At 41.6% G+C, this 25,479-nt stretch overlaps 1 protein-coding gene across 7 annotated transcripts; it reads right to left on the reverse strand.

The window, feature by feature from the left end:
* Positions 1-2,573: 2,573 nt before the first annotated feature.
* On the reverse strand, positions 2,574-23,536 carry C8H5orf24 (chromosome 8 C5orf24 homolog). Of its 7 annotated transcripts, none has more exons than XM_030572148.1 (6): positions 23,401-23,536; positions 12,726-12,816; positions 12,019-12,111; positions 6,902-7,332; positions 4,912-4,991; positions 2,574-4,613 (listed from the first exon to the last, which is right to left on the reverse strand). In XM_030572148.1, exons 3-5 carry the CDS (start codon positions 12,072-12,074, stop codon positions 4,951-4,953), a joined length of 528 nt encoding a protein of 175 aa, XP_030428008.1. In that variant the 5' UTR covers positions 12,075-12,111; positions 12,726-12,816; positions 23,401-23,536; the 3' UTR covers positions 2,574-4,613; positions 4,912-4,950. The 7 variants fall into 7 exon arrangements, with proteins under 7 accessions (XP_030428008.1, XP_030428007.1, XP_030428006.1 ...); XM_030572147.1 differs by having other exon boundaries at positions 2,574-4,642; XM_030572146.1 differs by having other exon boundaries at positions 2,574-4,991.
* Between the last annotated feature and the right edge of the window lie 1,943 nt (positions 23,537-25,479).

A 25,479-nucleotide genomic window follows, 5' to 3' on the forward strand; every position in this document is an offset into this window, starting at 1 on the left:
TTAGCAGTTCTACAATGCTTTTCATCTTCAAAGTGCTTTAAAATCATTAATTAGTCCCGCCAGCACCCTGCAAGGTAGGCAAGTAATTTTACTTCACTTTTATAGATGGGTAAATGAGGTGGACCTATTCCAAGGCTAGAGAGAGAGAATCTGGGCCAAAGCCACATTTAGAATTTAGGAGCTTCCTGGCTGCCAGTCCTATGTGCTTAGACTATGCCAGTCTCTCAAATATAAAACAATATTCAACCATAGGCAGAGATCCTAGTAAAAACAACAAGCAAAGCACCAACGCAAGCCAGCCAAGCCTTTATTTCTCACAATACAGCTTTAACACTACCTTCGGAACATTCTTAATTTTGGTCTCAATGTGAAAGGTAGCTCTGCCTAGCCACCATCTCACCATGTTTAACATGTATTATTTCCATGAACTAATTTCAAGTGAGTTTAAGTACTACCTAGTGGCCCAGGTCAGGCATCAGGGCTCCATTGGGCTTCATACTGCACAAAAGCATAAAAACAGCCCTGCCTCACAGAAAAGCTTGGTATCTCACCAAGTAAATAATGTCTCTCTTAAACAAAAGGACAGTCACCACTTTGAAAACTTTCCCAAGATGCCCTACTTGCTTAACAGCCATCCAAACATTGCTGTGAGCAGTGTCAAAAAACTGACAATCCTGGAGTCTCTCAGCATGAATAAATCATAATATGGTACTGTCGTCAGCGACTCTGCACCTGTCATTATACACTGCCTGCATATTGAGGGAGCAGATTGCTTTGCAATTCTTATTGTTCAATTCATTATGTGGCAGAGAGAACACAATAGCCATGTGAGTGGTAAAGTAGCTCCCAGCAGAGCTAAAAAGCCAGTATTGTCATGTGATATCATTTATGAATGACTTTGTATTGTATACTTAAGGTCTTATGGAAAACTAACGGATTTACTCATTTTCCCCTAAGAATTGCATCTGAGAACTGATCTATACAATAAGATGTGGTAGACTGCCTGAGGTCTGACTCACTCTGTTCTAAATATAGCCAATCACCTTGAAAGCCAGGGCACTTAGAACTACCAGACCAGTTTAAGTCAATCAAAACTGGCATAGGATAACTTTTCTGAGTAACAGGCACTATACTCCTTTGCATAGTCACAAGCTATAGTTTCTAAAATGATCCATCCCTAACCACATTTAGTGTTCCTAGAGTACTTATTACAGAGTAAAGTATTTAGACTGCCTACACCCTCTCTGTCCCCAAAGTGCAGCTGCTTCGATTAGTCCTTCTTACTCCATAATTACTTTCACCATAAGAGCAACACAGGTTTGTGGTATTTTTCTAAAGGGTTTCCTTAACAATATAATTACCCACACTGGAATGTAGCCAGGACACAGGGATGAACACACCGCTCCTACAAAAACTGCCATATTTAATGACTGGGACAGAAGGTTGCAATACTCCAGCTTACACTCAAAGAGGACGGCTTCGCCTCTTTAACTTTATAACCATTCATGAGACTAACAGATTTCACCTGCCTACAAATATTTAATAGTCGTCTTCTTTACATTTGACTTTCAAATGATTTTTTCAGTGCAATATACAGACTATGAAAGTTGGTAAACCCACTACTTACTATTCCTTCCCCTTCCTTTGTGTCTGTAAAGACCACATAATGTACTGTTTTAAACAAACAATAGGCAAATATTTCAGTGATATGGTTTTTTGGTAAGAGTTTTAAATCTAATCTCAGAAGCCCAAAACTAATGAATACCACACAAAAATAAACTGGGTGCATGCAGCCCAACTCATGAGCAACTCTAAAATAACAAATTGTCATTCACATGCAGTGAAGAAAGGGAAAAATCAAAAAAGAAGTACAACAGAAGTTTGCACAGTGTTGTTATAAACAATAGTATAAATAGAGCTTTTAATCTATTTATGTACTTATATGACACACACACATCCCCAATGACTGTCATATTTAAGCATCAACAGAAGGATAATTTCAAAGTTATGAAAACTACCTTGGCTACATTTTCCATTCAATAATAAAAGAGTTGCCATTTCTCTATTTTTTTTTGATAACTTGCAATACAAAGTGGGATTTTTTATTAGGCCACAAATCTGCTGGCACTCGCTTATAAAGAACACTTGGCCATTTATCACTAACAAATATAAGCATCAGCTTAGCAAATCCTATACTGAAGAAAAAAATTAAGTCGTGTGGTGACATCCCTGTGGGGATGAGGAGGTGGGGGGAAAAATCTGATTTACTTAGAGGTCTTTCCTCTCTCTCTCTTCAAAAAGAGCTGAAAATATATAATGTTTGGGGCAAAAGGAAAATAAGAATGGATTTAAAATATAATCCATATAATAAATGGCATAACATTTGCAGTATCAAATTTAGGTAACTTGAAAACATGAATGAAGTAAAGCAGAAGGAAAAGCAGCATCCATACATTCACAAGAGATGAGTTAATCTAAGGCCTTATTGAAAAGTAGCTCACAATGCTGCCACTCCATCTTCTTTAGAAAGAGAACAACCAAGTTTCAGAATGGTGTAAAACAAGAATAAAATATTTGGTTTTAATGTATTGACTTTATTAATAAATATACATCCATATGGTGATGTAAATACAGATCATGAAGACTACTCCATTCCCATACACATAATTGCACATGAGTAGCTCAAGTTCATGGACATAAAAACAAACAGCATCTAAACAGGCTTTTTACAGCAGAGAACAGGGTGCTGATATTAGATATTTATTGGGTAATTGTCTCCTCCAAAATAACCTGTGGGAAAAGCAAACTGTGAAAGATTAAGGAATCAAAGTGGTCCAAATTACTACATGATAAGCAAAATCTTCCTAACAATTTATGCTATCATCATTATACTTGCAAAAATTTGAAAACATAGATTTGCCTACATGGGGAGAATAATCACTAGGAAAAGGCTCTATTGTCTACTAGAGTTCAAAAACATATTTAAGCAATGTTAAAATATATGTATTATAATAATCAAGGGAACAAACTTTTGTGATCAGAAATAAAGTTTGCAGTTCCAAGTTTTTATGATTGTGATCAACTGCTCTGTATTTTTAATTTTCTGTTGGAATAGCATTAAACTTTACTGTACATGTAGTACAAAGAACAGCAGAGTCACAGCTAAAGTAACCTTCAGACAAAAAACCTTGAATTGCTCTGCCTTTTAAAGCTCTTCAAAATGGATAAAAAAGTGAAGTTATGATCTCAATTACTTCATATGTTGCAGATAAAGATAAACATATCACTCCACTGACTAGGTTTGGTTTTGTCCTGACTGAATCCAATGAAAACTTCCAGACAAAATGAAAATGTATTATTTCAGAACAAAGATGTTTAATGGGTCTTATCTGAAGTTGTGTGTGATTAATTAAAAGCAAATACAATGTATAAAGAATGTGTTGTTTTAATGACAGAGCTAACAGTGGATATTTAAAAATGCCATTTTAGTATTAAAAATTAGCCACTTTCTGATAGATATTTTTTCCTGACAGTATGTGTTGCTAGCATTCTGAAAATGTACAGTGCAAAACTTCAAAAATAGTAGCAAAATTATTGAATTCTAAAGTTTATGTAAATTTAATTGGAAATTGAATAGCAGTTACTGGATGTATTTTAAACAATGGCTTTTGAATTCTCTATTACTTAGGTTTCACTTATGTATAAATAAGACATTAGAAATGTGATATTTAAAAAAATCATTAAAAACACAAAACATGACATGTAGATCATTTTTCTCAACAGTGTTAGTACATAACAGTAACCCTATCTTATGAAGAACAGAATTATTGTACATAATATAAAATTAGCGATTTACCTTACAAATAATGTTTTCATACTATAGTGGAAAAGGCCAGTTTTCCCATTGATAATATCAAAGTATAGGCATTAACATGCTGTTTCAGTGTTTGTCATTACAACAGACAGTGTTACAAAAAAAGCACAATATAGTCTGCAGATTATATATAATAGGCAAAGCAAAAACGTGAAGATTCCATTCGTATTTCACTTTGACTTCCTGCTCTTTCTCCCACAGCATGGCACCAGTAAACTGCAGTTATGGATGAAATAAACCAGAATAAGGAAGTGCCCAGCATTGCACTTTCTGGTCTCATTGCCAAATCCAAGGTGCCAAGTGGCCCTTTACAGATGCCATGAACACATTTTTCTATTTTAGTTCATCCTTTCACAATTGACAACATTCATTCTTTTTACTGGGATTATATTTCATCTGATATTAATAAACACTATAATGAATATAAATTGTTTAGATGAATTCATTATTTCATCCACATACTTGAATACAAAATTCATTATCCTAGTAGAACAATAATACATCTGCATTATCTCCTGACACACGGCACAGCACCATTGAGTAGATGCACAAGTGAGAAACAAAACAGGTGAACAAGATAAACAGAAGGAGGTAAGTGGCATTATTCGAAGGTACATTGGTGACATGCAAAGTGTTCCTTGCCAGCGATGTGTGACTCTCCTGCAGTTATTACATTCAGCTGAAGAAGACTGCTTTCCAGGAAGAGTTCAGGAGTTTCAGACTTTTGTTGAAAAATCATCTGATAAAACAGCCAATATAACACATATCCTGAGGGTGAATTAGCTCATGTTAGCTTTTTGTGTGTATCAGAAGTTACACCATTCTGAGAAAAATTACTAAGAGTGTCATATTTTTCAGTTTGTTGAGGAACAGAAAGTGTAACTTGACTTTATAGCTTCAGCATGGAGAAACTATATTTTAGTAGCAGTTTAGCTGCCATTAGTTTACACATTGACTAAGGAGCCATCCAGTATTGTTGAGGTTCATTGTCTTAGTTGCCAGTGCATACATAGTCCCCCAAACACAATTCAACCCACCTATTGTAAAGTACATCATAAAGTCCAGCTCATTATGTGTTAGGCATCACTGGAACACCTGAAGGCTTGCTGCTTTTTTCCTAATAAAAAAGGTATGAAACATGACATCTGTTTCTTAAGTTGTCATTACTGAAATCAGAGTTCTCATCAAAATTACAGCAAGCCAGACTTTATCTTACAACAAAAGTATTGGTACTGTTCATTTTCAACAAAAGCTTTAATTAACCTGAAAGCTTCTGTTCCCAAAAACCTGCAAACATTTTATAACTCCCCCCGGTATTTGAAGCTACAAATTCAGTATCATTTTAAACTATATTTTAAACAATTTTTATGTAAACTTTCTTCCAGAATTAAAAGCTTTAACTCTAGCAAGAGCTATTTAGAATAAATATAACAATATGCAATATTGAGGAATGTTATTTTCCAAGTATAGGCGGGTGTGTACATATTACACACACATGCACTTTTTTAAACCAAACACACCCAGTTGAAAATGGAACTGGTTAGATGCAGGAAAGGTCGCAGTTTGAGTCAGAAAAAGGTATTTATAGTTAACCAACATAGCATTTCAACTTGCATGCATAGATTAATTCCTACTAAATGCTTTCTATCTGGGGTCTAGCAATTTGGTAAACTGCATCCTGTTTGAACCAGCTATTCAGTTTGCTATTATGAATCATGAAAATGTTATCCTTTGGTAGATATATAAGCTTCCATAACTTAAATACAGTATAAACGTTACACAATGGGATAACTGTATTCCTGGAACATCTGAAAAAAACAAAATCTGAAAAGCTGGCAACAGTGTAAAAAAGTTTAATCTATAAACATATTAAATTAGTACTTTAAAACTTATTAACTGCTGCCATTAAAGCACATACTGTGAAGGCAAAAAACAGTTTATGTAGCTATTTACAGATTTAAGAACGTACTGCTTAATATTACTCTCTATTCAGTTTGTTACTAGAATTAACAGTACTTATTTTGTACTTATTTATAAAATATATCAGATTTTTAATTATTTGCAGTTTGATATATGCACTCAGACATTTTTTAAACTATACAGCAGAATCCTGTAAGTAGCATAACTACAAGATCTGCCATCATCTAAAGGCAAATTAGCTCATGTTTGTAAGGCGCTTTTGAAGATGTAAAGCGCTGCATAACTGTTTATTATCATAATTACACATTTTCAAAAAATATTTTTGGAACATCAGTGAGACCTGCCAATGCTACAATAGAGCAAATAAAAACTGCCTGAAATTAGCACTTTTAAAAAAAATAGTTTTTAAAGTTTCAAAATATTTATGAACAATTGAGGTCTGTATCAGGTCTAGCAAAAGTGGAAAATTTAGTTTGCTCTCTATTCACAAAACCCACAGGCATATCAAAACTGTAACAGATTCTCACTTGTAAAACAGTCCAGAATTGTTTGTTTTGTTTCATCAGTTATAAATTCTTCTGGACAAGATCTTTATTATGGCCTAGGCTCACTTCATAGCCAACAGCCAGATAATGTTTTCCTGCTTATCTCAATCTCTTGGTGCATAATCACACAATTAAATTTTTCAGACAATAATTGTGAAGCTCAGGATATGAATATTACTTTTAAGAAAACACACAAGGGCATAATTTAAGAGTTTACTTATAAACCTATGTAAAAAACAAAAAAAGCAATACCTATGCCCTTTCATGTTACATTAAAAATAGTGGATTGCACGTTGGACATATGAACAAAAAATAAGATTTGGAAAGCCAAAGTTATAGAAATATTACATAAAAATGTGAGAAACATGCCAAGACTCAGTTTAAAAAGGATTAATTAGGAAATGCTATCTAATTCCTTTCTTTCACTAATTGGGTTGTTTGACTTTGCTACTAGTTTCACCAGCAGCATGTACTCCTCTGTTATGCACCACAGGATAGGGAAAAGCTGCACTGCCACAAGTATAACTTAGATTTGCAAGCCGTGATAGAGCTTTAATGCTACCTGGAGGTCTGCCTGGGCTGACTTTGTATCCTGCAGCTTTAGTTGTACCCAAGGGTCTGCCTGGACTTGTTTTAAATCCAGCTGCTTTGGTGGTCCCAAGAGGTCGACCTGTGCTGGTTCGGTACCCCGCTGATTTTGTGGTCCCCGATGGCCTTCCACGTTTACCAGATCGGTTGAGGTTTTTCTTTTTCTTTAGTTCATCTTTTGTCTCTATATTCCTGCCACTTGTGGCCTGCAAGTGTGTTTCATTTAACGTGTCTTGTCTCTGGCATGCAATTGGTTTGTGGCTGACTGTGTGGCTGTATTTGCTTTGCTGTGTAGAATATAAGTCAAACTGATCAGTGGATCTCACACTGTCTTCGTTAAGGCAAGAACTCTTGCCAGTCCCACAGAAAGCTGTATTACTGCTGGCAACAGGATGCATCATTTTTCTACCAAAAATAAAAGACAAATATGTATAAATATATAACATGACATCATTTAACCAAAAACATTCTCTTTGCCAACAGCTATGAAGGTTCCCTAAAATTAGCCTGAACTGGCTTGAATGCAAACCACTTAAGGAAACAAGATGTCTATCAACAGATTCAAAAAATCAAAGGTAGCATGACATTTAAAAAAATATCATTCAAACACACAAAATGATGTAAGAAGTGCATCAATAATAAAATTTAAGTGATCTGGGCTTGAAATATCCTCTCACCCACAGTGCTTTGGAAGCTTTCCTAGGTGAATCTAAGCTTTCGTTTGCGGAAAACAATTTTAGCCACTTTTAGTTGCATCAATAACCTATCAAATGAAAAGCAATACAGCGTCATCTTCCTGATTCAGCAAATGGCTCCCAGTGCTTCTGCTGCTGCTTCTAAGTTTCCCATTACTGCTGTAATGGAAAATTAATAAACAATTTCACTGCTGCTACCCAGAATTTTGTGGAAAACATATAAAATGATAAAAATCCAGTCAATTTAGTTCTGCTGCAGGTTAAGAAAGCTACAAACAGCAGCTGAGGTAAGTACTGAAACTATTCACAGACAAGAACTATCCTAAAACAAAGGCTGTCAGTGAACAGATTAGCAGAGAGACTCTCCCTTCTCCCACTCCATTACTACTATCAAAGCAGGCAACAGACTTTGGAACAGCAAGGGGAAACCAACAAAGAAAAAGATCACTCAATTCATTCAGGGGGCTTGAAGGAAGGTGGAGCTTAAATGTATCCAACACCTATTAGCCTGAGCTAACTCTCTACTAAGATGAACCTGGTCAGCTCAAATCTCTCTCAGAGTTATGGTTTAAATTAGTTCCCTTTCAAACAGAGTTGGATCACACTTCAAAGGTTTTTTTTTACAACCAGAAGTAACTGTAAGCAGTAGGTGCTCAGCACCTCTGAAAATCAGGGCAACACCTGCCACTAACTATTCCATTCAAATACATTTTAAGCTACCTTTCACAGCATCGAGAAAAATATTGGCACTTGAGAAATAAATAAAACTTGCACAGCACAACTCCTCACTATACTTGGCATAGCTATTAGTCACATCTAAAAACATCAAATTCACACACAAATTAAGAATTGAAACAAATAAAGCACACAATATGTAAGGTTCATAAAACTTCCAGAGACAACTGTTGTACAGAAGTCACCCTGCCAACTACATCTTTCCTAAAGAGTACTGTGTAAATACATTCATTTTAACATCTTTAAACAGTGACTTGAATTTTAAAATTCGTAATTAGATACATTATTGTAAGGTGCATGGAACTTGCATTGACATTAATGAGAGTTCCTTGTGTGCTGCAAAGGGAAAATATTCCCCATAACCATTAAAGAGCTGTTCGTGGCTCATGGAACTTTTTAAAACATTCTAGTTGAACAAGTCTGCAAGTATACCCTATTTTATGTGCCATCTTTCCATATGCTTTATAACATTCATGTGAAATAACATTTTCTTACTGAAAGACATAGGACCAGATCTGCTTTGCATCACACCACTAGCAAAATCTGATAGGATAGAGCTGCCATAATCAGACACAAGAGGATCAGCTCACTACAGAAGTAACAGCTCCTACACCATTATCCGCCTCTGCCCTTGCTGCTGACATAAGGGGCATGGCTAGGACACTCTTCACTGATGATCAGCTTCAGCTTGGGGCTCCTGGCAGCCAATGTACCCTTTAAGATGTTTTAACTTAGGCCTGGGATCCAGACCAGCACATAGCAGTCACAGGATAGAGGGAGTGTAACGGTCACATTAGCACACAGCCTATGCTGTGTAGTTCCTAAGCCATAGCTGATGATCTGGCACAGAATCTTTTGTTTATGAGATCCCAGTGGGTCACTTTGAAATTATAGTACTAGCAGAAGTACAGATCCTGCATAGGACTCCATCAGCACAGACCCCTGTAGTGCTGCAGAGTAGCACTGACTTCAACAGTAGGAATTTTTATTATTATTTCCCTCATATAAACAAGTTTCTAGATGAGTGCCTAGTGATATTTTTAGATAAATGCCAAATCCAGCTCTCACCATCTCCAGTCATGCCAATTCCATAGCCTTCTTTGGCAGCTTCTCCTATTTCTGAACTGTGCATTTAGTGATGCCAATTTTTCCTAAAACGTTCTCTGCTGTAGCCCATCACTTCTTGTTCTGTCCCTGGTGATGGAGAATAATTGATTCCTATCATTTTTAGTACTTCCATTTAGTTATTCGTACATAGCAAGCAGGTCTCCCTCTCTAAACTGAACATGCTTCGTAGTCTTATTTTTCCCAAAGCTTTTATTATGTGCGCTTCTTTCCTCTGACCTTTCTTCAGTTGAACTCATCTTTTATTAAAACTTGCTATCACAAAATGAATGCACTGTGCCCCAACTTAGGCTTAACCTGTGACTGGAATGGAACAGTTCTCTTTATCTCCCCAACACTACTATACACATGCCCACTACCCATATTAAGATTAGATAGGTAGACAGGTAGAGAGATAGATGCATTTGGCAGCACCAAAAACCCTCAGTATCTACTAACAGAGCAGGTAAAGAATGGGCACCAGTAATGCAAACTTCAGTCTCCCTATGGATTTAAAGATGTAATTTGTATAGCAGATTATGTGATATGAACAAGTCTCGCAACATTTACCCCGCAGCTAACATCCTGAGATCTAAGCCTAAAAATCAGAGTGGAAAATACCTATGCAGTCATACAACCTAAGGCCTTGCTTCTGTTCACAGCACTTAATTGTATCATGTTTTAGCAATAATCATATTTACTACATTTGAAAATGTAACTCACTATTAGGACGGGCCAAATAGCTGGAAAAAAATTCTGAATAGTCTCTAACCAGCCAGCTGAACGCTGCAAAAAAAGTATTTTTTAAATAAATGAATCTTTTTGCTGAAAAATGGGATTTATAATGGAAGTTTATAAAATAGCCATAAACATTTGATCCAAGCAGAAACATGGAATGGAAGGCCTCAGCCAAAGAGTGACAATTGATAATTTTTAACAATTGATTTTACTGGCTTTAAAGGTATAAGGCGACCAAAAAAAAGTCTTACAGATTCATACATATTTGCACAAATCCCCATCAATACTGCAAAGCAATTGTGGCCTGTTATGTCAATAATCTGCAAATTAAGGGTTTATAGCATCCTGTGCCTTTATGATGTACTGTAACAACTTCTTACATATCATGTTAATAATTCACACATTAAAAGGAGTGACCATTATGTTTCCAGAGATTTGCCTTGGATTTTTTTTTTTTTTAATCAGACCAGCAGAATAAAGTAATATCAGAGCCAGACCTTCAGAACAGCTTCACAGGGTAAAAATCTCCAAAAAGTGTATCAGCACCTTTTGTCTGCACATCACTTCAGTGCACTCTAATCCTAATGTACAAAAAGGTATGCACCTGTCTATGATGTTCCAAATGGGTTGTCTCTTCCCCAGCTGGTAGCACCCCTTTGAGGCCATGTCCACAACTGAGAATTGACCTATTTCTAATTGAATGTGTTGGGCATAACTGATTTAAGCACAAACTGTTCAGTATATTCATATTAGCTAAGCTTATTTATATTTTGAATCACTGTAGTTTTGCCTCACTTCCACACCCTTTTCCTGTTGTAATGCCTTCTAGATTCCTATCATGCAGATCCCAACACAAATCTCAAGAGAAGTGGCTCCTGAGAGATTTGGAAAGGCCACCAGTGCACTCTTGGACAGTAGTGGGAGGACAACTTGAACCATTTTAGCACTGTCTACACAGAAATTAAATTTATACAGGCTGAAACCACTCAGACTAAGAAAGTATTTAACCCCGCTGGAGGCAAATCTAATCCAAACACTATCTGGAATACACAGACTATTTGGAGAACATGTACATGGCCATGAAGTGCCTTACAAGCAAGACAAGGAGAGCACAGTTTTCAGCATGACAAATTTAGCCATCAGTAGCTAATGGTCAGTAGCCCATTATGTTAAATATAGGAAAAAGAGAAATACAATAAACGGCTTAGCATAGCCAGACTTAAACAGTATCACACAGTTGCTTGCAGGGTCTATTTACTGGCAGAAAGAGTTCACAACAATCTAAAGGTTGAGTCTCTTTTCCCAGAACTGACATCTCTCCCCAGCCACCTCTCTCCTTCAGAGGGCATAGCATTCATAGCAGTTGTAATCAGTTCCAGGTGGGGCATTTCCTGCTTCCTATTGCCTGCATTAACCCCTTTCTTCCTTCTAAGGTACATGGGTATATAAACCTTATCACAGTGCATATGCACTACATGTGTAAATATGTGAACATGATTCTACATGTGCAATATTTAAATATAGATGCAGTAATAATGTATTAAATGGTTGTTATAACACAGATTCTCTGTGCACTATAATTCAGATTTGTTGAGCAACATATGGTGGAGCAGTCGTGAAACCATAGTTAAAATTGCATTACAATTTCAGTTTCAAAGTAAGAATACCCAGTAATCCTGTGTTGTTTAGAAAAGGACAAAAAATGTAAGATACAATTTGGGAAGGGGACAAATTTTGGTGTGGTAATAACAGAGGTAAGTAGTTAGCATCTGTAAAACGCAGTCAAAAATATTCTGATTTTAACAAGGCAACATCTCACCTCTCTTTTGACTCTTCAATATAGTTTACATTACAGAATTGCCTGAGACTTCTCATGACACTTAATGCATGATTGAGGGTTCCGCAAATTCTCCTTTTGTGTCACCAAGTTGTATTAGTGTAATGGAAAGATATAACAAACAGCAAGTAAGCACACCATGCATATGATGCTAGATTTGTATATGTTGATATAATATCTGAGAACATTAATCAGAGTAACAATCAACATTTTTTCCTTCACTGTCTCATTTGAACATTGGCGTGCAGGCTCCAGCTTTCAGGAGGAGCTCATGGTTCTCCAGTCCGCGTCAATGGCCCAGGCACAGAGAAAGCTGGCTTCATCTGAGCAAGAGCAACGTCAAACAGGGAATTGGACAGAATGAGAGAACAGACTCAACGATGCACAAGGAAGGCAGTCATAGAGAGCACTGCCAGGCAAATAACCCCCCCCCCTCAAATTCCTAGAAACATTTTCTTCCTATTCAGAGTCTACCGTCCCCTGCCATCTGCATCCCCTCTCCCCACAGGGAACAATGAGTCTTGCCATGGCTTCCAAGATCCACCTCCCCAACCACTCCAACACTACAGCAGGGAGTTCTCACCCGCAAATATATACCACTAACATGTAAAATACTGCAACTTCATCTTTGCGTACATATTTGCACTTACTTCTGACAAGTGATAAAATTCTCTAGAGACAAATGTTACCTGTCTATAATTGATGATACCAGAATTGACACATGAGGAGCAAAGCGCAGATCAGAGAGAGTGTTTCAGAGTTCTCGCAAAAGGGGGGAGTCTGAAAAAAGGTGAGACAATCCAGTTAAAAACAAACAGGGATTTTTTTTCTGAATGCTTATTCTCTTTGTATCAATTTTTTCATCATGCTATGAAAAATTCAAGTGTTGCTAAAGTTTACATTCTTTGTTTTTATTTGTGCCATTTTTAATGAGATTCTTTCAAAATAAGTTTTTAAGACTCATGTTCAGAGTGGAAGTGACTTTGTTGGCAGAGAGATGTACAATACAAGTGAGGACTGGTCTACGCGCAAATTTGTATTGGTTTAGCAAAAGGTGTGATTTAAAACCCATTCAGTTAAACCCATGGAACTGCATGTGTCGACACTCTTAAATCAGTGGTAAACCTGGCTGTTATTGATTTATCTTACACCTGTAAATTTAGATGAGCAAGGTAAACCAATATAATCATTTGTAAATCAATATAAGTGCACCCTCTCAACAGTTTGAACCAATTTAATTAAATTGGCTTTCAAACCAATCTAACTTAAACCAGTGCAGCTTCTGTGTATAAACAAGCCATAAGAACAGTTAATATGAGAGATGGGTATTATGGTAGTGAAAAAAATATTATTTTAGCTACTTATTTCCCTGCTTTTAGGGGTTTGTGTTGGTGTCACTTAAAAAACTTCTTTCATATGGCAATAGTCAAACAGTGAAAGCAACAATATGATTACAGTTGGATCTTAGGAAATCTCTTATCCAGTCCAGAGCAGAGGGGGCAGCCATGTAAATGTCTGAGACACCTCCAGGAAGAGCATGGATTGGGCAACTCTCCATGGTGTGTCTGACAGTTTGCATCAGACCACAGTTGCAGTTTGGTAATTCCCTTGCTTTCAATCTATGAAGTATGCGCACCTTCCATGTTACATGCAGATATAGTTTAGAGCTGTCCATATGCACGTAGGGAAGAGAAACCTGGCACTTGCACAGCTGGGTCATCAATTAGATTTTTGTTTGGTACATCAGCAGCCATCCAGGCTTTAGATCATCTTCCATGAACATCCTTATCTTCCATAAGGAGGGCTGTGGCACGAGACCAGAAAGGTTTTCTTGTTTTTAGTCAGTGGCGAGGGGGTGTTAAAAATTATAACTGGTTGTAAACAAAAGAGGTTTCATGGTAATTTCTTTTTTTAAAATAGGTGTTGCTGTGGCAGAAGGAAGAGAACAATAGGCCAGAGGATTTGGGAAAAGAAGGATGGATGGCCTAGGGACCTCCTCTATAGTGAAGCACGGGAGCTCTACCAGTGCTACACAGGAGTCAAAGAATAAGTTCTTCTTCCCTGGAACTTGCAAGGCATTTCTGATGGGAACACCTATGAATCTTGGGGACAGTAGCAGGTCCCAGCCTAAAAAAAATACAGCTGGTTTGTTACCAGAACAAGATAAACCCTTAATGGTAACCTCAATAATGTTAAAGCAGATTAACTTCCCAAATACTCTGAATGTTTGAAAGTAAGATTTGCTGACAAATGGCCACACTTACCCCCCCCCCCACCGGAGGCTCTGCATATGGGACCCATTCCATTCATGGGACCTATTCATTTTAGTTGCCCTTCTCTGAACCTTTTCTAATGTCAGTATATCTTTTTTGAGATGAGGAGACCACATCCGTTTGCAGTATTCAAGATGTGGGCGTACCACTGATTTATATAAGGGCAATACGATATTCTCTGTCTTACTCTCTATCTTTTTTAATGATTCCTAATACCCTGTTTGCTTTTTTGACTGCCACTGCACGCTTCGTGGACGTCTTCAGAGAACTATCCACGATGACTCCAAGATCTCTTTCCTGATTAGTTGTAGCTAAATTAGCTCCCATCATATTGTATGTATAGTTGAGGTTATTTTTTCCAATGTGCATTACTTTACATTTATCCACATTAAATTTCATTTGCCATTTTGTTGCCCAATCACTTAGTTTTGCGAGATCTTTTTGAAGTTCTTCATAGTCTGCTTTGGTGTTAACTATCTTGAGCAGTTTAGTATCATCTGCAAACTTTGCCACTGTTTACTCCTTTCTCCAGATCATTTATGAGTAAGTTGAACAGGACTGGTCCTAGGACTGACCCTTGGGGAACACCACTAGTTACCCCTCTCTGTTCTGAAAATGCACCATTTATTCCTACCCTTTGTTCCCTGTTTTTTAACCAGTTCTCAGTCCATGAAAGGATCTTCCCTCTTATCCCATGACAACTTAATTTACGTAAGAGCCTTCATCAAAGGCTTTCTGGAAATCTAAGTACCCTATGTCCACTGGATCCCCCTTGTCCGCATGTTTGTTGACCCCTTCAAAGAACTCTAATAGATTAGTAAGACGTGATTTCCCTTTACATAAATCATGTTGACTTTTGCCCAACACACAGAAGAACTTAAATTGTCTGACAATTTTATTCTTTACTATTGTTTCAACTAATTTCCCCGGTACTAACATTAGACTTACCGGTCTGTAATTGCTGGGATCACCTCTAGAGCCCTTTTTAAATATTGGCGTTACGTTAGCTATCTTCCAGACACTGGGTACAGAAGCTGATTTAAAGGACAGGTTACAAACCATAGTTAATAGTTATGCAATTTCACATTTGAGTTCTTCAGAACTCTTGGGTGAATGCCATCTGGTCCCGGTGACTTGTTAATGTTGAGTTTATCAATAAATTCCAAAACCACCTCTAGTGACACACCTCAATCTGTGACAATTCCTCAGATTTGTCACCTACAAAGGACGGCTCAGTTTTGGGAAGCTCCCTAACATCCTCAGCTGTGAAGACTGAAGCAAAGAATTCATTTAGTTTCCCCGCAATGACTTTATTGTCTTTAAGCGCTCCTTTTGCATCTTGATCATCCATGAGCCCCACTGCTTGTTTAGCAGGCTTCCTGCTTCTGATATACTTAAACATTACCTTTTGAGTTTTTGGCTAGCTGTTCTTCAAACTCTTTTTTGGCTTTTGTTATTACATTTTTACACTTAATTTGGCAGTGTTTATGCTCCTTTCTATTCACCTCACTAGGATCTGACTACCACTTTTTAAAAGATGCCTTTTTATCTCTCACTGCTTCTTTTACATGGTTATTAAGCCACAGAGGCTCTTTTTTAGTTCTTTTACTGTGTTTTTTAATTTGGGGTATATATTTAAGTTGGGCCTCTATTATGGCGTCTTTTAAAAGCATCCATGCAACTTGCAGGGATTTCACTCTAGTCACTGTACCTTTTAATTTCTGTTTAACTAACCTGGTCATTTTTGTACAGTTCCCCTTTCTGAAATTAAATGCCACAGTGTTGGGCTGCTGAGGTGTTCTTCCCACCACAGGAATGTTAAATATTGTTATATTATTGTCACTATTTCCAAGTGGTCATTATAGTTACCTCTTGGATCAGATCCTGTGCTCCACTCAGGACTAAATCAAGAAATGCCTCCGCTGCTGTGGGTTCCTGTACCAGTTGCTCTGAGAAGCAGTCATTTAAAGTATCGAGAAATTTTGTGTCTGCATTTCGTCCTGAGGTGACATGTACCCAGTCAATATGGGAATAACTGAAATCCCCCACTATTACTGAGTTCTTTATTTTGATAGCCTCTCTAATCTCCCTTAGCATTTCATCGTCACTATCACTGTCCTGGTCAGGTGGTCGATAATAGAGCCCTACTGTTATATTCTTATTAGAGCGTGGAGTTACTAGCCATAGAGATTCTATGGAACATGTGGATTCATTTATGGTTTTTACTTCATTTGATTCTACATTTTCTTTCACATATAGTGCCACTTCACCCCCCGCACACAACCTGTTTCGTCCTTCCGATATATTTTGTACCCCGGAATGATTGTTTCCTACTGATTGTCCCCACTCTACCAGGTTTCCGTGATGCCTATGATATCAATATCGTCCTTTAATACAAGGCACTCTAGTTCACCCATCTTATTATTTAGACTTCTAGCATTTGTGTACAACCACTTTAAAAACTTGTCACTGATTATTTGTCTTCTCTTTTCTGATGTGTCACATTCTTTTTTATGTGACTATTTCTCATCTGATCTGGTCCATACTTTATCCTCTTCCATCCTCTACTCCTGACTAAAACCTAGAGAATCTCTATCAATAGGCTCTCCTCTAAGAGAAGTCTCTGTCTGAACTATGCGCTCCTCTGCAGCAGTCGGCTTTCCCCCATCTCTTAGTTTAAAATATGCTCTGCAACCTTTTTAATGTTAAGTGCCAGCAGTCTGGATCCACTTCGGCTTAGGTGGAGCACATCCTTCCCCCATCCCAGAAGTTTCCCCAAGTCCTAATAAACATAAATCCCTCTTCTACACTATTGTCTCATCCACACATTGAGACTCTGAAGCTCTTCTTGCCTACCTGGCCCTGCATGTGGAACTGGAAGCATTTCTGAGAATGCTACCATAGAGGTCTTGGATTTCAGTCTCTTTCCTAACAGCCTAAATTTGGCCTCCAAGACATCTCTACAACCCTTCCCTGTGTCATCGGTACCTATACGTACCATGAACAAGTTTGATAAAGTTGGGTACATATTGCTTTTTGGTATCTGCTGGAGAATGAAGTGAAAGCCTTATGGGTGTTATTAACTGTGACCCAGGAATCTCTTAGTACTGACAGGCAGAGGGCACAGGGGGTGTAGAGTGTTTTACAGGGACCCCTGAGGGCAGGTATATGCATAATAATTCATTAAAGCATGGCACGTGAGGTCCCCAAGAGCCAGTAGCCCACTAAACATACTAATCACTGTGAAACATATGTATGCATAATATTTAAAGCGTTGTGTCAGTACTGAAAATTCTGTTTTGAAGGCAGGTAACCAAGAGGTGACACGTCTCAGATAGGTTCCTTTTAAGCAGATGGTTGTGTATTAGGCATTATACATCTCTCAATGGATGCCTGTTTGCATATTGAGCCAAGTGTTAATCAAGATTGCAAAATTTTCAAGAGAGGAAATTTACAGGGAGAAAAACAGCAAGAAGGGATCTTGTTTACAAGCAAAGACAATGGATTGTTGGGGTATACTTAAGGGTGGATCCTCCACCGAGGTGGCAAACTAATAGTGTGTCTGTCTTATGAATGGAGGATGACAGGCAGCCAAGCCTGGCTATAAAATGTTGGAAGGACCTGAGCACTGCTCTATAAAACATGAAAGTATCTAGTTAAGTAGAAGGCATGTTATGATTTCATTTTATATGTAACCATTTGTTTCCAATACTTCTACTTTTCATCACTTATATCTCTATGTTAATTGTTTTCACTATAAATGTACCTAAGTACTGTGTGTTAAGCGGAGTGATGACCTGAGGAGTAACTGGTAAGCTGAGGTGTACTGAGAGTGTCCGGTGGGCGTAGACACTCTAGGGAGATGCCCAGAGGTGGATGCACAGTGTACATCCTGATGAAACCTTAACTATCACTAATCATAGTTTTTGTCTGTGTTAATATAACCTTACGCTTTAAGCTTAGAGCTACTGGGATCTCTCTTTCACCACTATGGTCGATCCAACACGATGATGGAAACTGTGCTAACACTATGTTTAAATCAGCTTCTCAGTTCAAAGAGACAGAGAGGGTATTTTTAAAGAATAATACTAGCCAAGCCATGTCACAGACAAACCCCTAAGGTCTTAACTCGTGCGGTGTTTGATACCAGTTGTCAAACACCATGCCCTCTACTCCCTCCTTAACCATGGGTTAGGCTGCTTTTGTGGACAGAGCCAAAACATGTTCAACACCACGGGCAGAAAGCATCAGTCACCACTAATAATCAACTGGTCATAATTTCTTACAATGCGTATTGAACGTGGCTCAACTTACCTACACTAGTGGGACAGCTATTTCAAGCACAGGAAGTGGAGTCCTGTCCACAGTAGGGAGATTTCCCCCTAATGTTAACACCAGTGGTAACAATATAAAATGGAAGTTCTAGTGTTGACTCACAGATGATGTTTTTAACAATATTGATAAGACCTGTTCTGAATAGGTTTACCTGACGCAGAGTTAAAAATGATGACAATAACTGGCAGAGCATCTACACTATGGCTCTCAACACTGTAGAGTTGAAGTTGTGTTGACAAAAATGGTCCTAGTGTCCTTGCTAGAATTGTGCTAGAAATAATGTTTAAACATAACTAACCTTATTTTCTGAAATCTCTTGCTACTGAATTACCAACTCCACTGGTGGCTAGTGCAGACTTGGCACCAGCATGATATCATCTTGTCATCTAACCTTGATTAGAGCAAGTCTGCACAATGTGATAATAAGAATGCCAGAAGTTCTATTTGCACTAGTATTTCCAACTGTTGCTGCCACTGGTGAAGCTGCAACAGTGGAAGAGCAAGGTAGAGTGTTTGTAAAGTCTAGCATCTACAAGGCCATAGCATGGACAATACTGGTATGATTCTGAGTGTGAAGCTACAATGTTATGGAGTGCAGGTTCCCAATGTGCCACAGATTAGTACTTTGGAGGAGCACATTTTACCTTCAAACTTCCAAAAGAAGTCACATACTATATTGTTTTTACTGCTTCAACCAAAGGATACAGACAATGAGAGATACACTGGCATACAACATCTATAAACTGAACTATATCCACAAATAAAAGGAACTGTACAAATACCTAAAAAGAGTTAATATTTATCAACTCAGTTTGTACAAATTAACTCCGGTGAAATTCAGATCTTGTTTGTTTTTTAAAACACTAAATGCTTGCTTTTGCAACTTGTAAATAAAGCTTTAAAAATAGTTTATAAAAAGAAACATTCACCTATCTTGAGTATTCCACTGAATTAAATAGGTTTATCTCAATTATGTACCCGGCAAAATAGAGCATAAATATTTAGATTTTGGTTCTCTCTCTTTTATTCAATATTCCAATAAAATTCATTCACCTGCAAAAAAAACCAATACACTTGTCCAGTTTTTGAATATTAATTTTGAGAAAAATACCTAGTCTGTTAAATGCGTAGAGAGCTTTCACTCAATTTTAGAGATTTTATTAAAGCATCATATTATAGGTGTTCTGATGACTATATTACTTTATAACAGCGCTTTAAACAAAATCTAACTGTTGTAAAAATTTTGGGGTTTTGTTTGTTTCTGACATTTACATGGCAAGGATTTATAAACTTGTTGAAACTTCCTAAATAAATTAAATATGCACAAGCTACCTGTAAATCCTAATCTCCAACACCAGCAAACTTTGTATGTAGTTTTTCGAAGTGCTATCGGTATTTCTACAACACACACCACCAAGCCACCCAAACATACATGCAAAAGTACAGTCTACGTCTGAAGCTAGATAAGAGTTTCCCAAGTTTCAGTCATGAAGCATTTCCTGGTGACCCATAGAGAGTAGACTGGTCGCATAGTATGGCTTTTTATTTTGCACTTGCGAAATTATATTTTAAAAAGCTAAACAAATATTAAATTATTTCCTAGTATCACCCCTCTACATAGACAATTGTTATAGATGCCACAAGGATGTCAAGAGACTGTGAATGACAGAAGAGTGAGTGTGGATGACTGAATGGGAGGAAAGCAGTCTATTAGATTCCCTCTGTACTAAGAAGTGTTCAGAGATTCCTGAACCAAAACAAGGTACCACAAATAAATTAGAATTGTGATCCTTGGCTTGATGACACAGTCAGCTACTGCAACCTTTCCTCATACTGAATAGCACTTACAGAAGTAGCCTCACTGACTTCAATGGAGCTACTTACTCAAGCACTATGCATTAAAGGTTGCAGTGGCCCTGCATTACCAAGCCAAGTCATAATTTACCTAGGATAGTATGTGTTCGGTTTGAAGTCCACTTGCTAGGCATATTTAACAATTGCCACTTGGATCCTTACACAGAAAGGCAAACACACACATCTCTCTGAAGAAAGATAAAAAATAATAAACTAGAGTAAGAGAGCCTCTGATCCTGATCGAGGAACCGGTTGTAACATATTCATTTATTTTTCTAATCATCTTAAACTAATCTAGGGTCACACTCCAAAAGCAACTTCTTGCTACTTCTATATTTTGTGGAGAGTTAGAGAGAGAAAAATCATAGTATTATTTCCCTTTAAATATATGCCCAGTGATAAACACATGTAAAACAAACAATCAAGACATATATATCCACTAGCTAACTGCACTGAAAGTGTTATATGCTATTAAGTACACACTAAAGGAAAGAAATAGGTACTATTTATATGCACTAATGGAAATGTGCATTATTTACACGCATTACAATAGTACAGTATATACTAATAAACATGCACGAAAGGAAATTAACAGAGACAATGTAGATGCACTCAAATTATGTGATAATGAAAATATGCACTATTCATATACATTAAACAATATGTGCATCTAATAAATATGCACTGTTTACATGCATTAAAATTCCATGCACTAATTGAACTATGCACTAAATGGAAAGGTCAAAAATGTGAATTAAAAAGAATATGAACTAAAGAGAATAAACAGATGATTTCAAGGCACTACAAAGACTCTGTACTAAGACAACATGATGTTCAGCTCTCCCTGCTGCTTAGAGGCCAGAGAAGTGGGTAACAAACAAGAGGGGGAACAGGTTGCACAGCTGCCCCCACCCTGTGGGCATCTGAGTTGGGATGTCCCTCCTCCCAGTATTTGCAGGGGAGGTTGTCCAGCTGCTACCCCAACCTCCAGGGTAGCTGAGGGTTGCCCAGCTGCCACCTCCCTGGGGCACTGATAGAAGGAGATGGGGAGTAGCCCAGCTCTATCACCTCCCCATCATGGCACTGAGACAGATAAATGTTTAGAGGAGTTCCCAGCTCTATCACCTTGACCCCAGAGAATTGAGGAAGTAGACAAGGGGCAGCTTTACTCAGGCCTGTCACTTCCCCACAGAGAAAGGAGACCTGGGTGAATGGTGTTAAAAATGTTCCCCAGGGCAATAAAGAAGATGGGGGGCTCTACCCCACCTATCCCCTTCCCCCCCAGCACTGATGGAGGAGATGGGGGGCCCCTGCTCCGCCTAAACCTGCCCCCCTGGCACTGAGGGAGGCGATGGGGGGCCCCTGCTCTGCCTGTTCCCCTCCCCCCGCACTGAGGGAGGCGATGGGGGGCCTCTGCTCCGCCCCCCCCCCCCCCGGCACTGAGAGAGGAAATATGGGGGCCTGCTCCGTCTGTCGTCGTCCCCCCCCGGCACTGAGGAAGGAGATGGGGGGGGCCTGCTCCGCCCCGTCACTGAGAGAGGAGATGGGGAGCCCTGCTCCCTCCCCCCCGGTGTACAGGGAAGAGATGGGGGGGCCCTGCTCCCTCCCCCCCGGCGTACAGGGAAGAGATGGGGGGCCCTGCTCCCTCTCCCACCTGGCGTACAGGGAAGAGATGGGGGGCCCTGCTCCCTCTCCCACCTGGCGTACAGGGAAGAGATGGGGGGCCCTACTCCCCCCCGGCGTACAGGGAAGAGATGGGGGGCCCTGCTCCCTCCCCCCCGGCATACAGGGAAGAGATGGGGGGCCTGCTCCCTCCCCCCCCCGCGTACAGGGAAGAGATGGGGGGGCCCTGCTCCCTCCCCCCCGGCGTACAGGGAAGAGATGGGGGGGCCCTGCTCCCTCCCTCCCCGGCGTACAGGGAAGAGATGGGGGGGCCCTGCTCCCTCCCTCCCCGGCGTACAGGGAAGAGATGGGGGGGCCCTGCTCCCTCCCTCCCCGGCATACAGGGAAGAGATGGGGGGGCCCTGCTCCCTCCCCCCCCGGCCTACAGCGAAGAGATGGGGGGGGCCCTGCTCCCTCCCCCCCCGGCCTACAGCGAAGAGATGGGGGGGCCCTGCTCCCTCCCCCCCCGGCCTACAGCGAAGAGATGGGGGGGCCCTGCTCCCTCCCCCCCCAGCCTACAGGGAAGAGATGGGGGGGCCCGCTCCCCCCCCCCCGGCGCACAGGGAAGAGATGGGAGGCCCCGCTCCCTCCCCCCCCCGGCGTACAGCGAAGAGATGGGGGGGCCCCCGCTCCCTCCCCCCCCGGCGTACAGCGAAGAGATGGGGGGGCCCCGCTCCCTCCCCCCCCGGCGTACAGCGAAGAGATGGGGGGGCCCCGCTCCCCTCCCCCCCGGCGTACAGCGAAGAGATGGGGGTCCCGCTCCCTCCCCCCCGGCGCACAGGGAAGAGATGGGGGGGCCCCGCTCCCTCCCCCCCGGCGTACAGCGAAGAGATGGGGGGGCCCCGCTCCCCTCCCCCCCGGCGTACAGCGAAGAGATGGGGGTCCCGCTCCCTCCCCCCCGGCGTACAGGGAAGAGATGGGGGGGCCCCCGCTCCCTCCCCCCCGGCGTACAGCGAAGAGATGGGGGGGCCCCGCTCCCCTCCCCCCCGGCGTACAGCGAAGAGATGGGGGCCCTGCTCCCCCCCCGGCGTACAGCGAAGAGATGGGGGCCCTGCTCCCTCCCCCCCCGGAGTACAGGGAAGAGGTGGGGGCCCCGCTCCCCCGGCGCTCAGGGAGGAGCTGCCCGCGGCCCCCGCCGGGCCCGAGGAAGGGGCTCCCGTCCCTCCCGACCGGGTGCCCGCTGAGTCTCCATCTTGCCCGCCCGCCCACTGCCTAGTCCCGGGGCTCGGCCCGGACCTACCCGCAGGGCTGCCCGGACCGCGGCGCCTCCCCTCCTCGGCTCGGGGTGTCGGAGAGGCCCGGATCGGACCAGGCCGTGCGGCCCCCTCCCCCCCAGCACACAGCGACCGGGCCCGGCCGGGCGGCTGCAAGCAGCGGGCGGGGAGCGGGGCTGCGGCGTGCGCGGGCGTGCGGGGCGCGCTCCCGACAGGAGGGGGCGAGCGAGCCTGGCGGCTGAGTGGGGAAGCGGGTGCGCGCGCTGGGGCGGTTAACGGAAGAAGGGGGGGGGGGGGGGACAGGCGCCGTGGGCAGAGCCTGGGTCTGGGGGAGAGACTAGAGACAGTTAGTGGATAGGGGACGCGGGGAGACAGTGGGGCAGTAGGTGGGGGTGGGGGCGGTCCTAGAGGGGAAGGGGCGCAGTGGGAAGGAGCAGTAGGATGGGAGTAGAGATGGAGGGAGGTCCTGGGGGGGGCAGTGGGAGATGTGGGGGGGAGCACTGGGGTGAATAGATGGGGGGTGATTCAGTGGGGGTGTAGCTGGAGATCCAGGGGGAGGGGGAGAATCAGTGGGGGGGTGTAGATGGAGGGAGGTCCTGGGGGGCAGTGGGAGAGTAGATGTGGGGGGAGCACTGGGGTGAATAGATGGGGGGTGATTCAGTGGGGGTGTAGCTGGAGATCCAGGGGGAGAATCAGTGGGGGGGTGTAGATGGAGGGAGGTCCTGGGGGGCAGTGGGAGAGTAGATGTGGGGGGAGCACTGGGGTGAATAGATGGGGGGTGATTCAGTGGGGGTGTAGCTGGAGATCCAGGGGGAGGGGGAGAATCAGTGGGGGGTGTAGATGGATGGAGGTCCTGGAGGGCAGTGGGAGAGTAGATGGGGGAGAGGGAGAAATCATTAGGGGGCAGTGATTCACTGGGGGTGTAGCTGGAGATCCAGGGGGAGGGGGATTGTCAGTGGGGAGATGTAGATGGAGGGAGGTCCTGGGGGGCAGTGGGAGAGGATGTGGGGGGAAGTTCAGGGAGGAGAATTGGTATGAGATTTGGGGGGTTCTTATCCTGACTGACACCCTGAGTTATTTTCTGGTCTCTTTTCTTCTATCACTTCTATTTCATAAGAGCAGTTAGCTGCAGTGGAAATGATTATCCAAGAGTGGTCAGACTTTCTCACAATGGCTGTTTGTGCTCCGTTCCCATCCTCAAGGATTGAGGAACCCCAAATCAGAGAAATATCAATTTGTACATATCCATGTTTTATGAACAATGGTGAATTAAAGAAAAGTGATTTAAAAGGACTGAAAATTTGGCATTGCACATTGAAATAAGGCAGGACTGTCTCTTATCAAGATTCCAGCAAACTGGCCTGACTGCAATCCACATCATGTTTCCTAGGCGTGGTCTCTACACTATAGAGTTAGGTCAATGTAAGGCAGTTTAAGTCAATTTAACTCTTTGTGTGTCTATACTACAGTGTTGCCCCCCCCCATGTAAGTTACCCACTACTACACTTACCTAATAACTAAACCTCTGCCAGAGTCACAGCGCTTAGGTTGATATAGTTAGGGCAGCACAGTGTCTGTCTAGACACTGCGTTACTTACATAATCTGTTAGCTGAGAGCCCCACAAGGAATTCACAGCTGGAGCTCCTCTGCCCCAGGGCTGACAGCTAGAGTAGTCAAACTCACACACAGCTGACAGCTCCAACTGCCAGTCCCCCTGCCCCCCGCACTGAGGGAGGAGATGGGGGGCCCTGCTCTGCCTGTTCCCCTCCCCCTGACACAGGGCTCACAGCTCCAACTGCCAGTCCCGGGTGGAAGGACTCCAGCTGTGAGCCCCAGGGAGGGGGGGCTCCAGCTGTCAGTGCCCCACAATCCCCACACACTTAATTCGCTGGAAGCACCCCTGGTGAGGATGTGCACCACCGACAGAGGGGGCATAGCGTGGACATGAACCACCGCAGTAATTGCTGTTGTGTCTGGGCATCAACCTAATTTAGGTTGACTTAATTTTGTCACTTAGACAAGGCCCTATTGCAATTTAAACCGGAAGCTGAAAAAGAGCCACCAAACTAGAAGGTACCTGTAACTTTTTTGCCTGCATATTCAA

This window comes from Gopherus evgoodei, chromosome 8 (assembly GCF_007399415.2).
Source record: "Gopherus evgoodei ecotype Sinaloan lineage chromosome 8, rGopEvg1_v1.p, whole genome shotgun sequence".
Lineage (NCBI taxonomy): Eukaryota > Metazoa > Chordata > Testudines > Testudinidae > Gopherus > Gopherus evgoodei.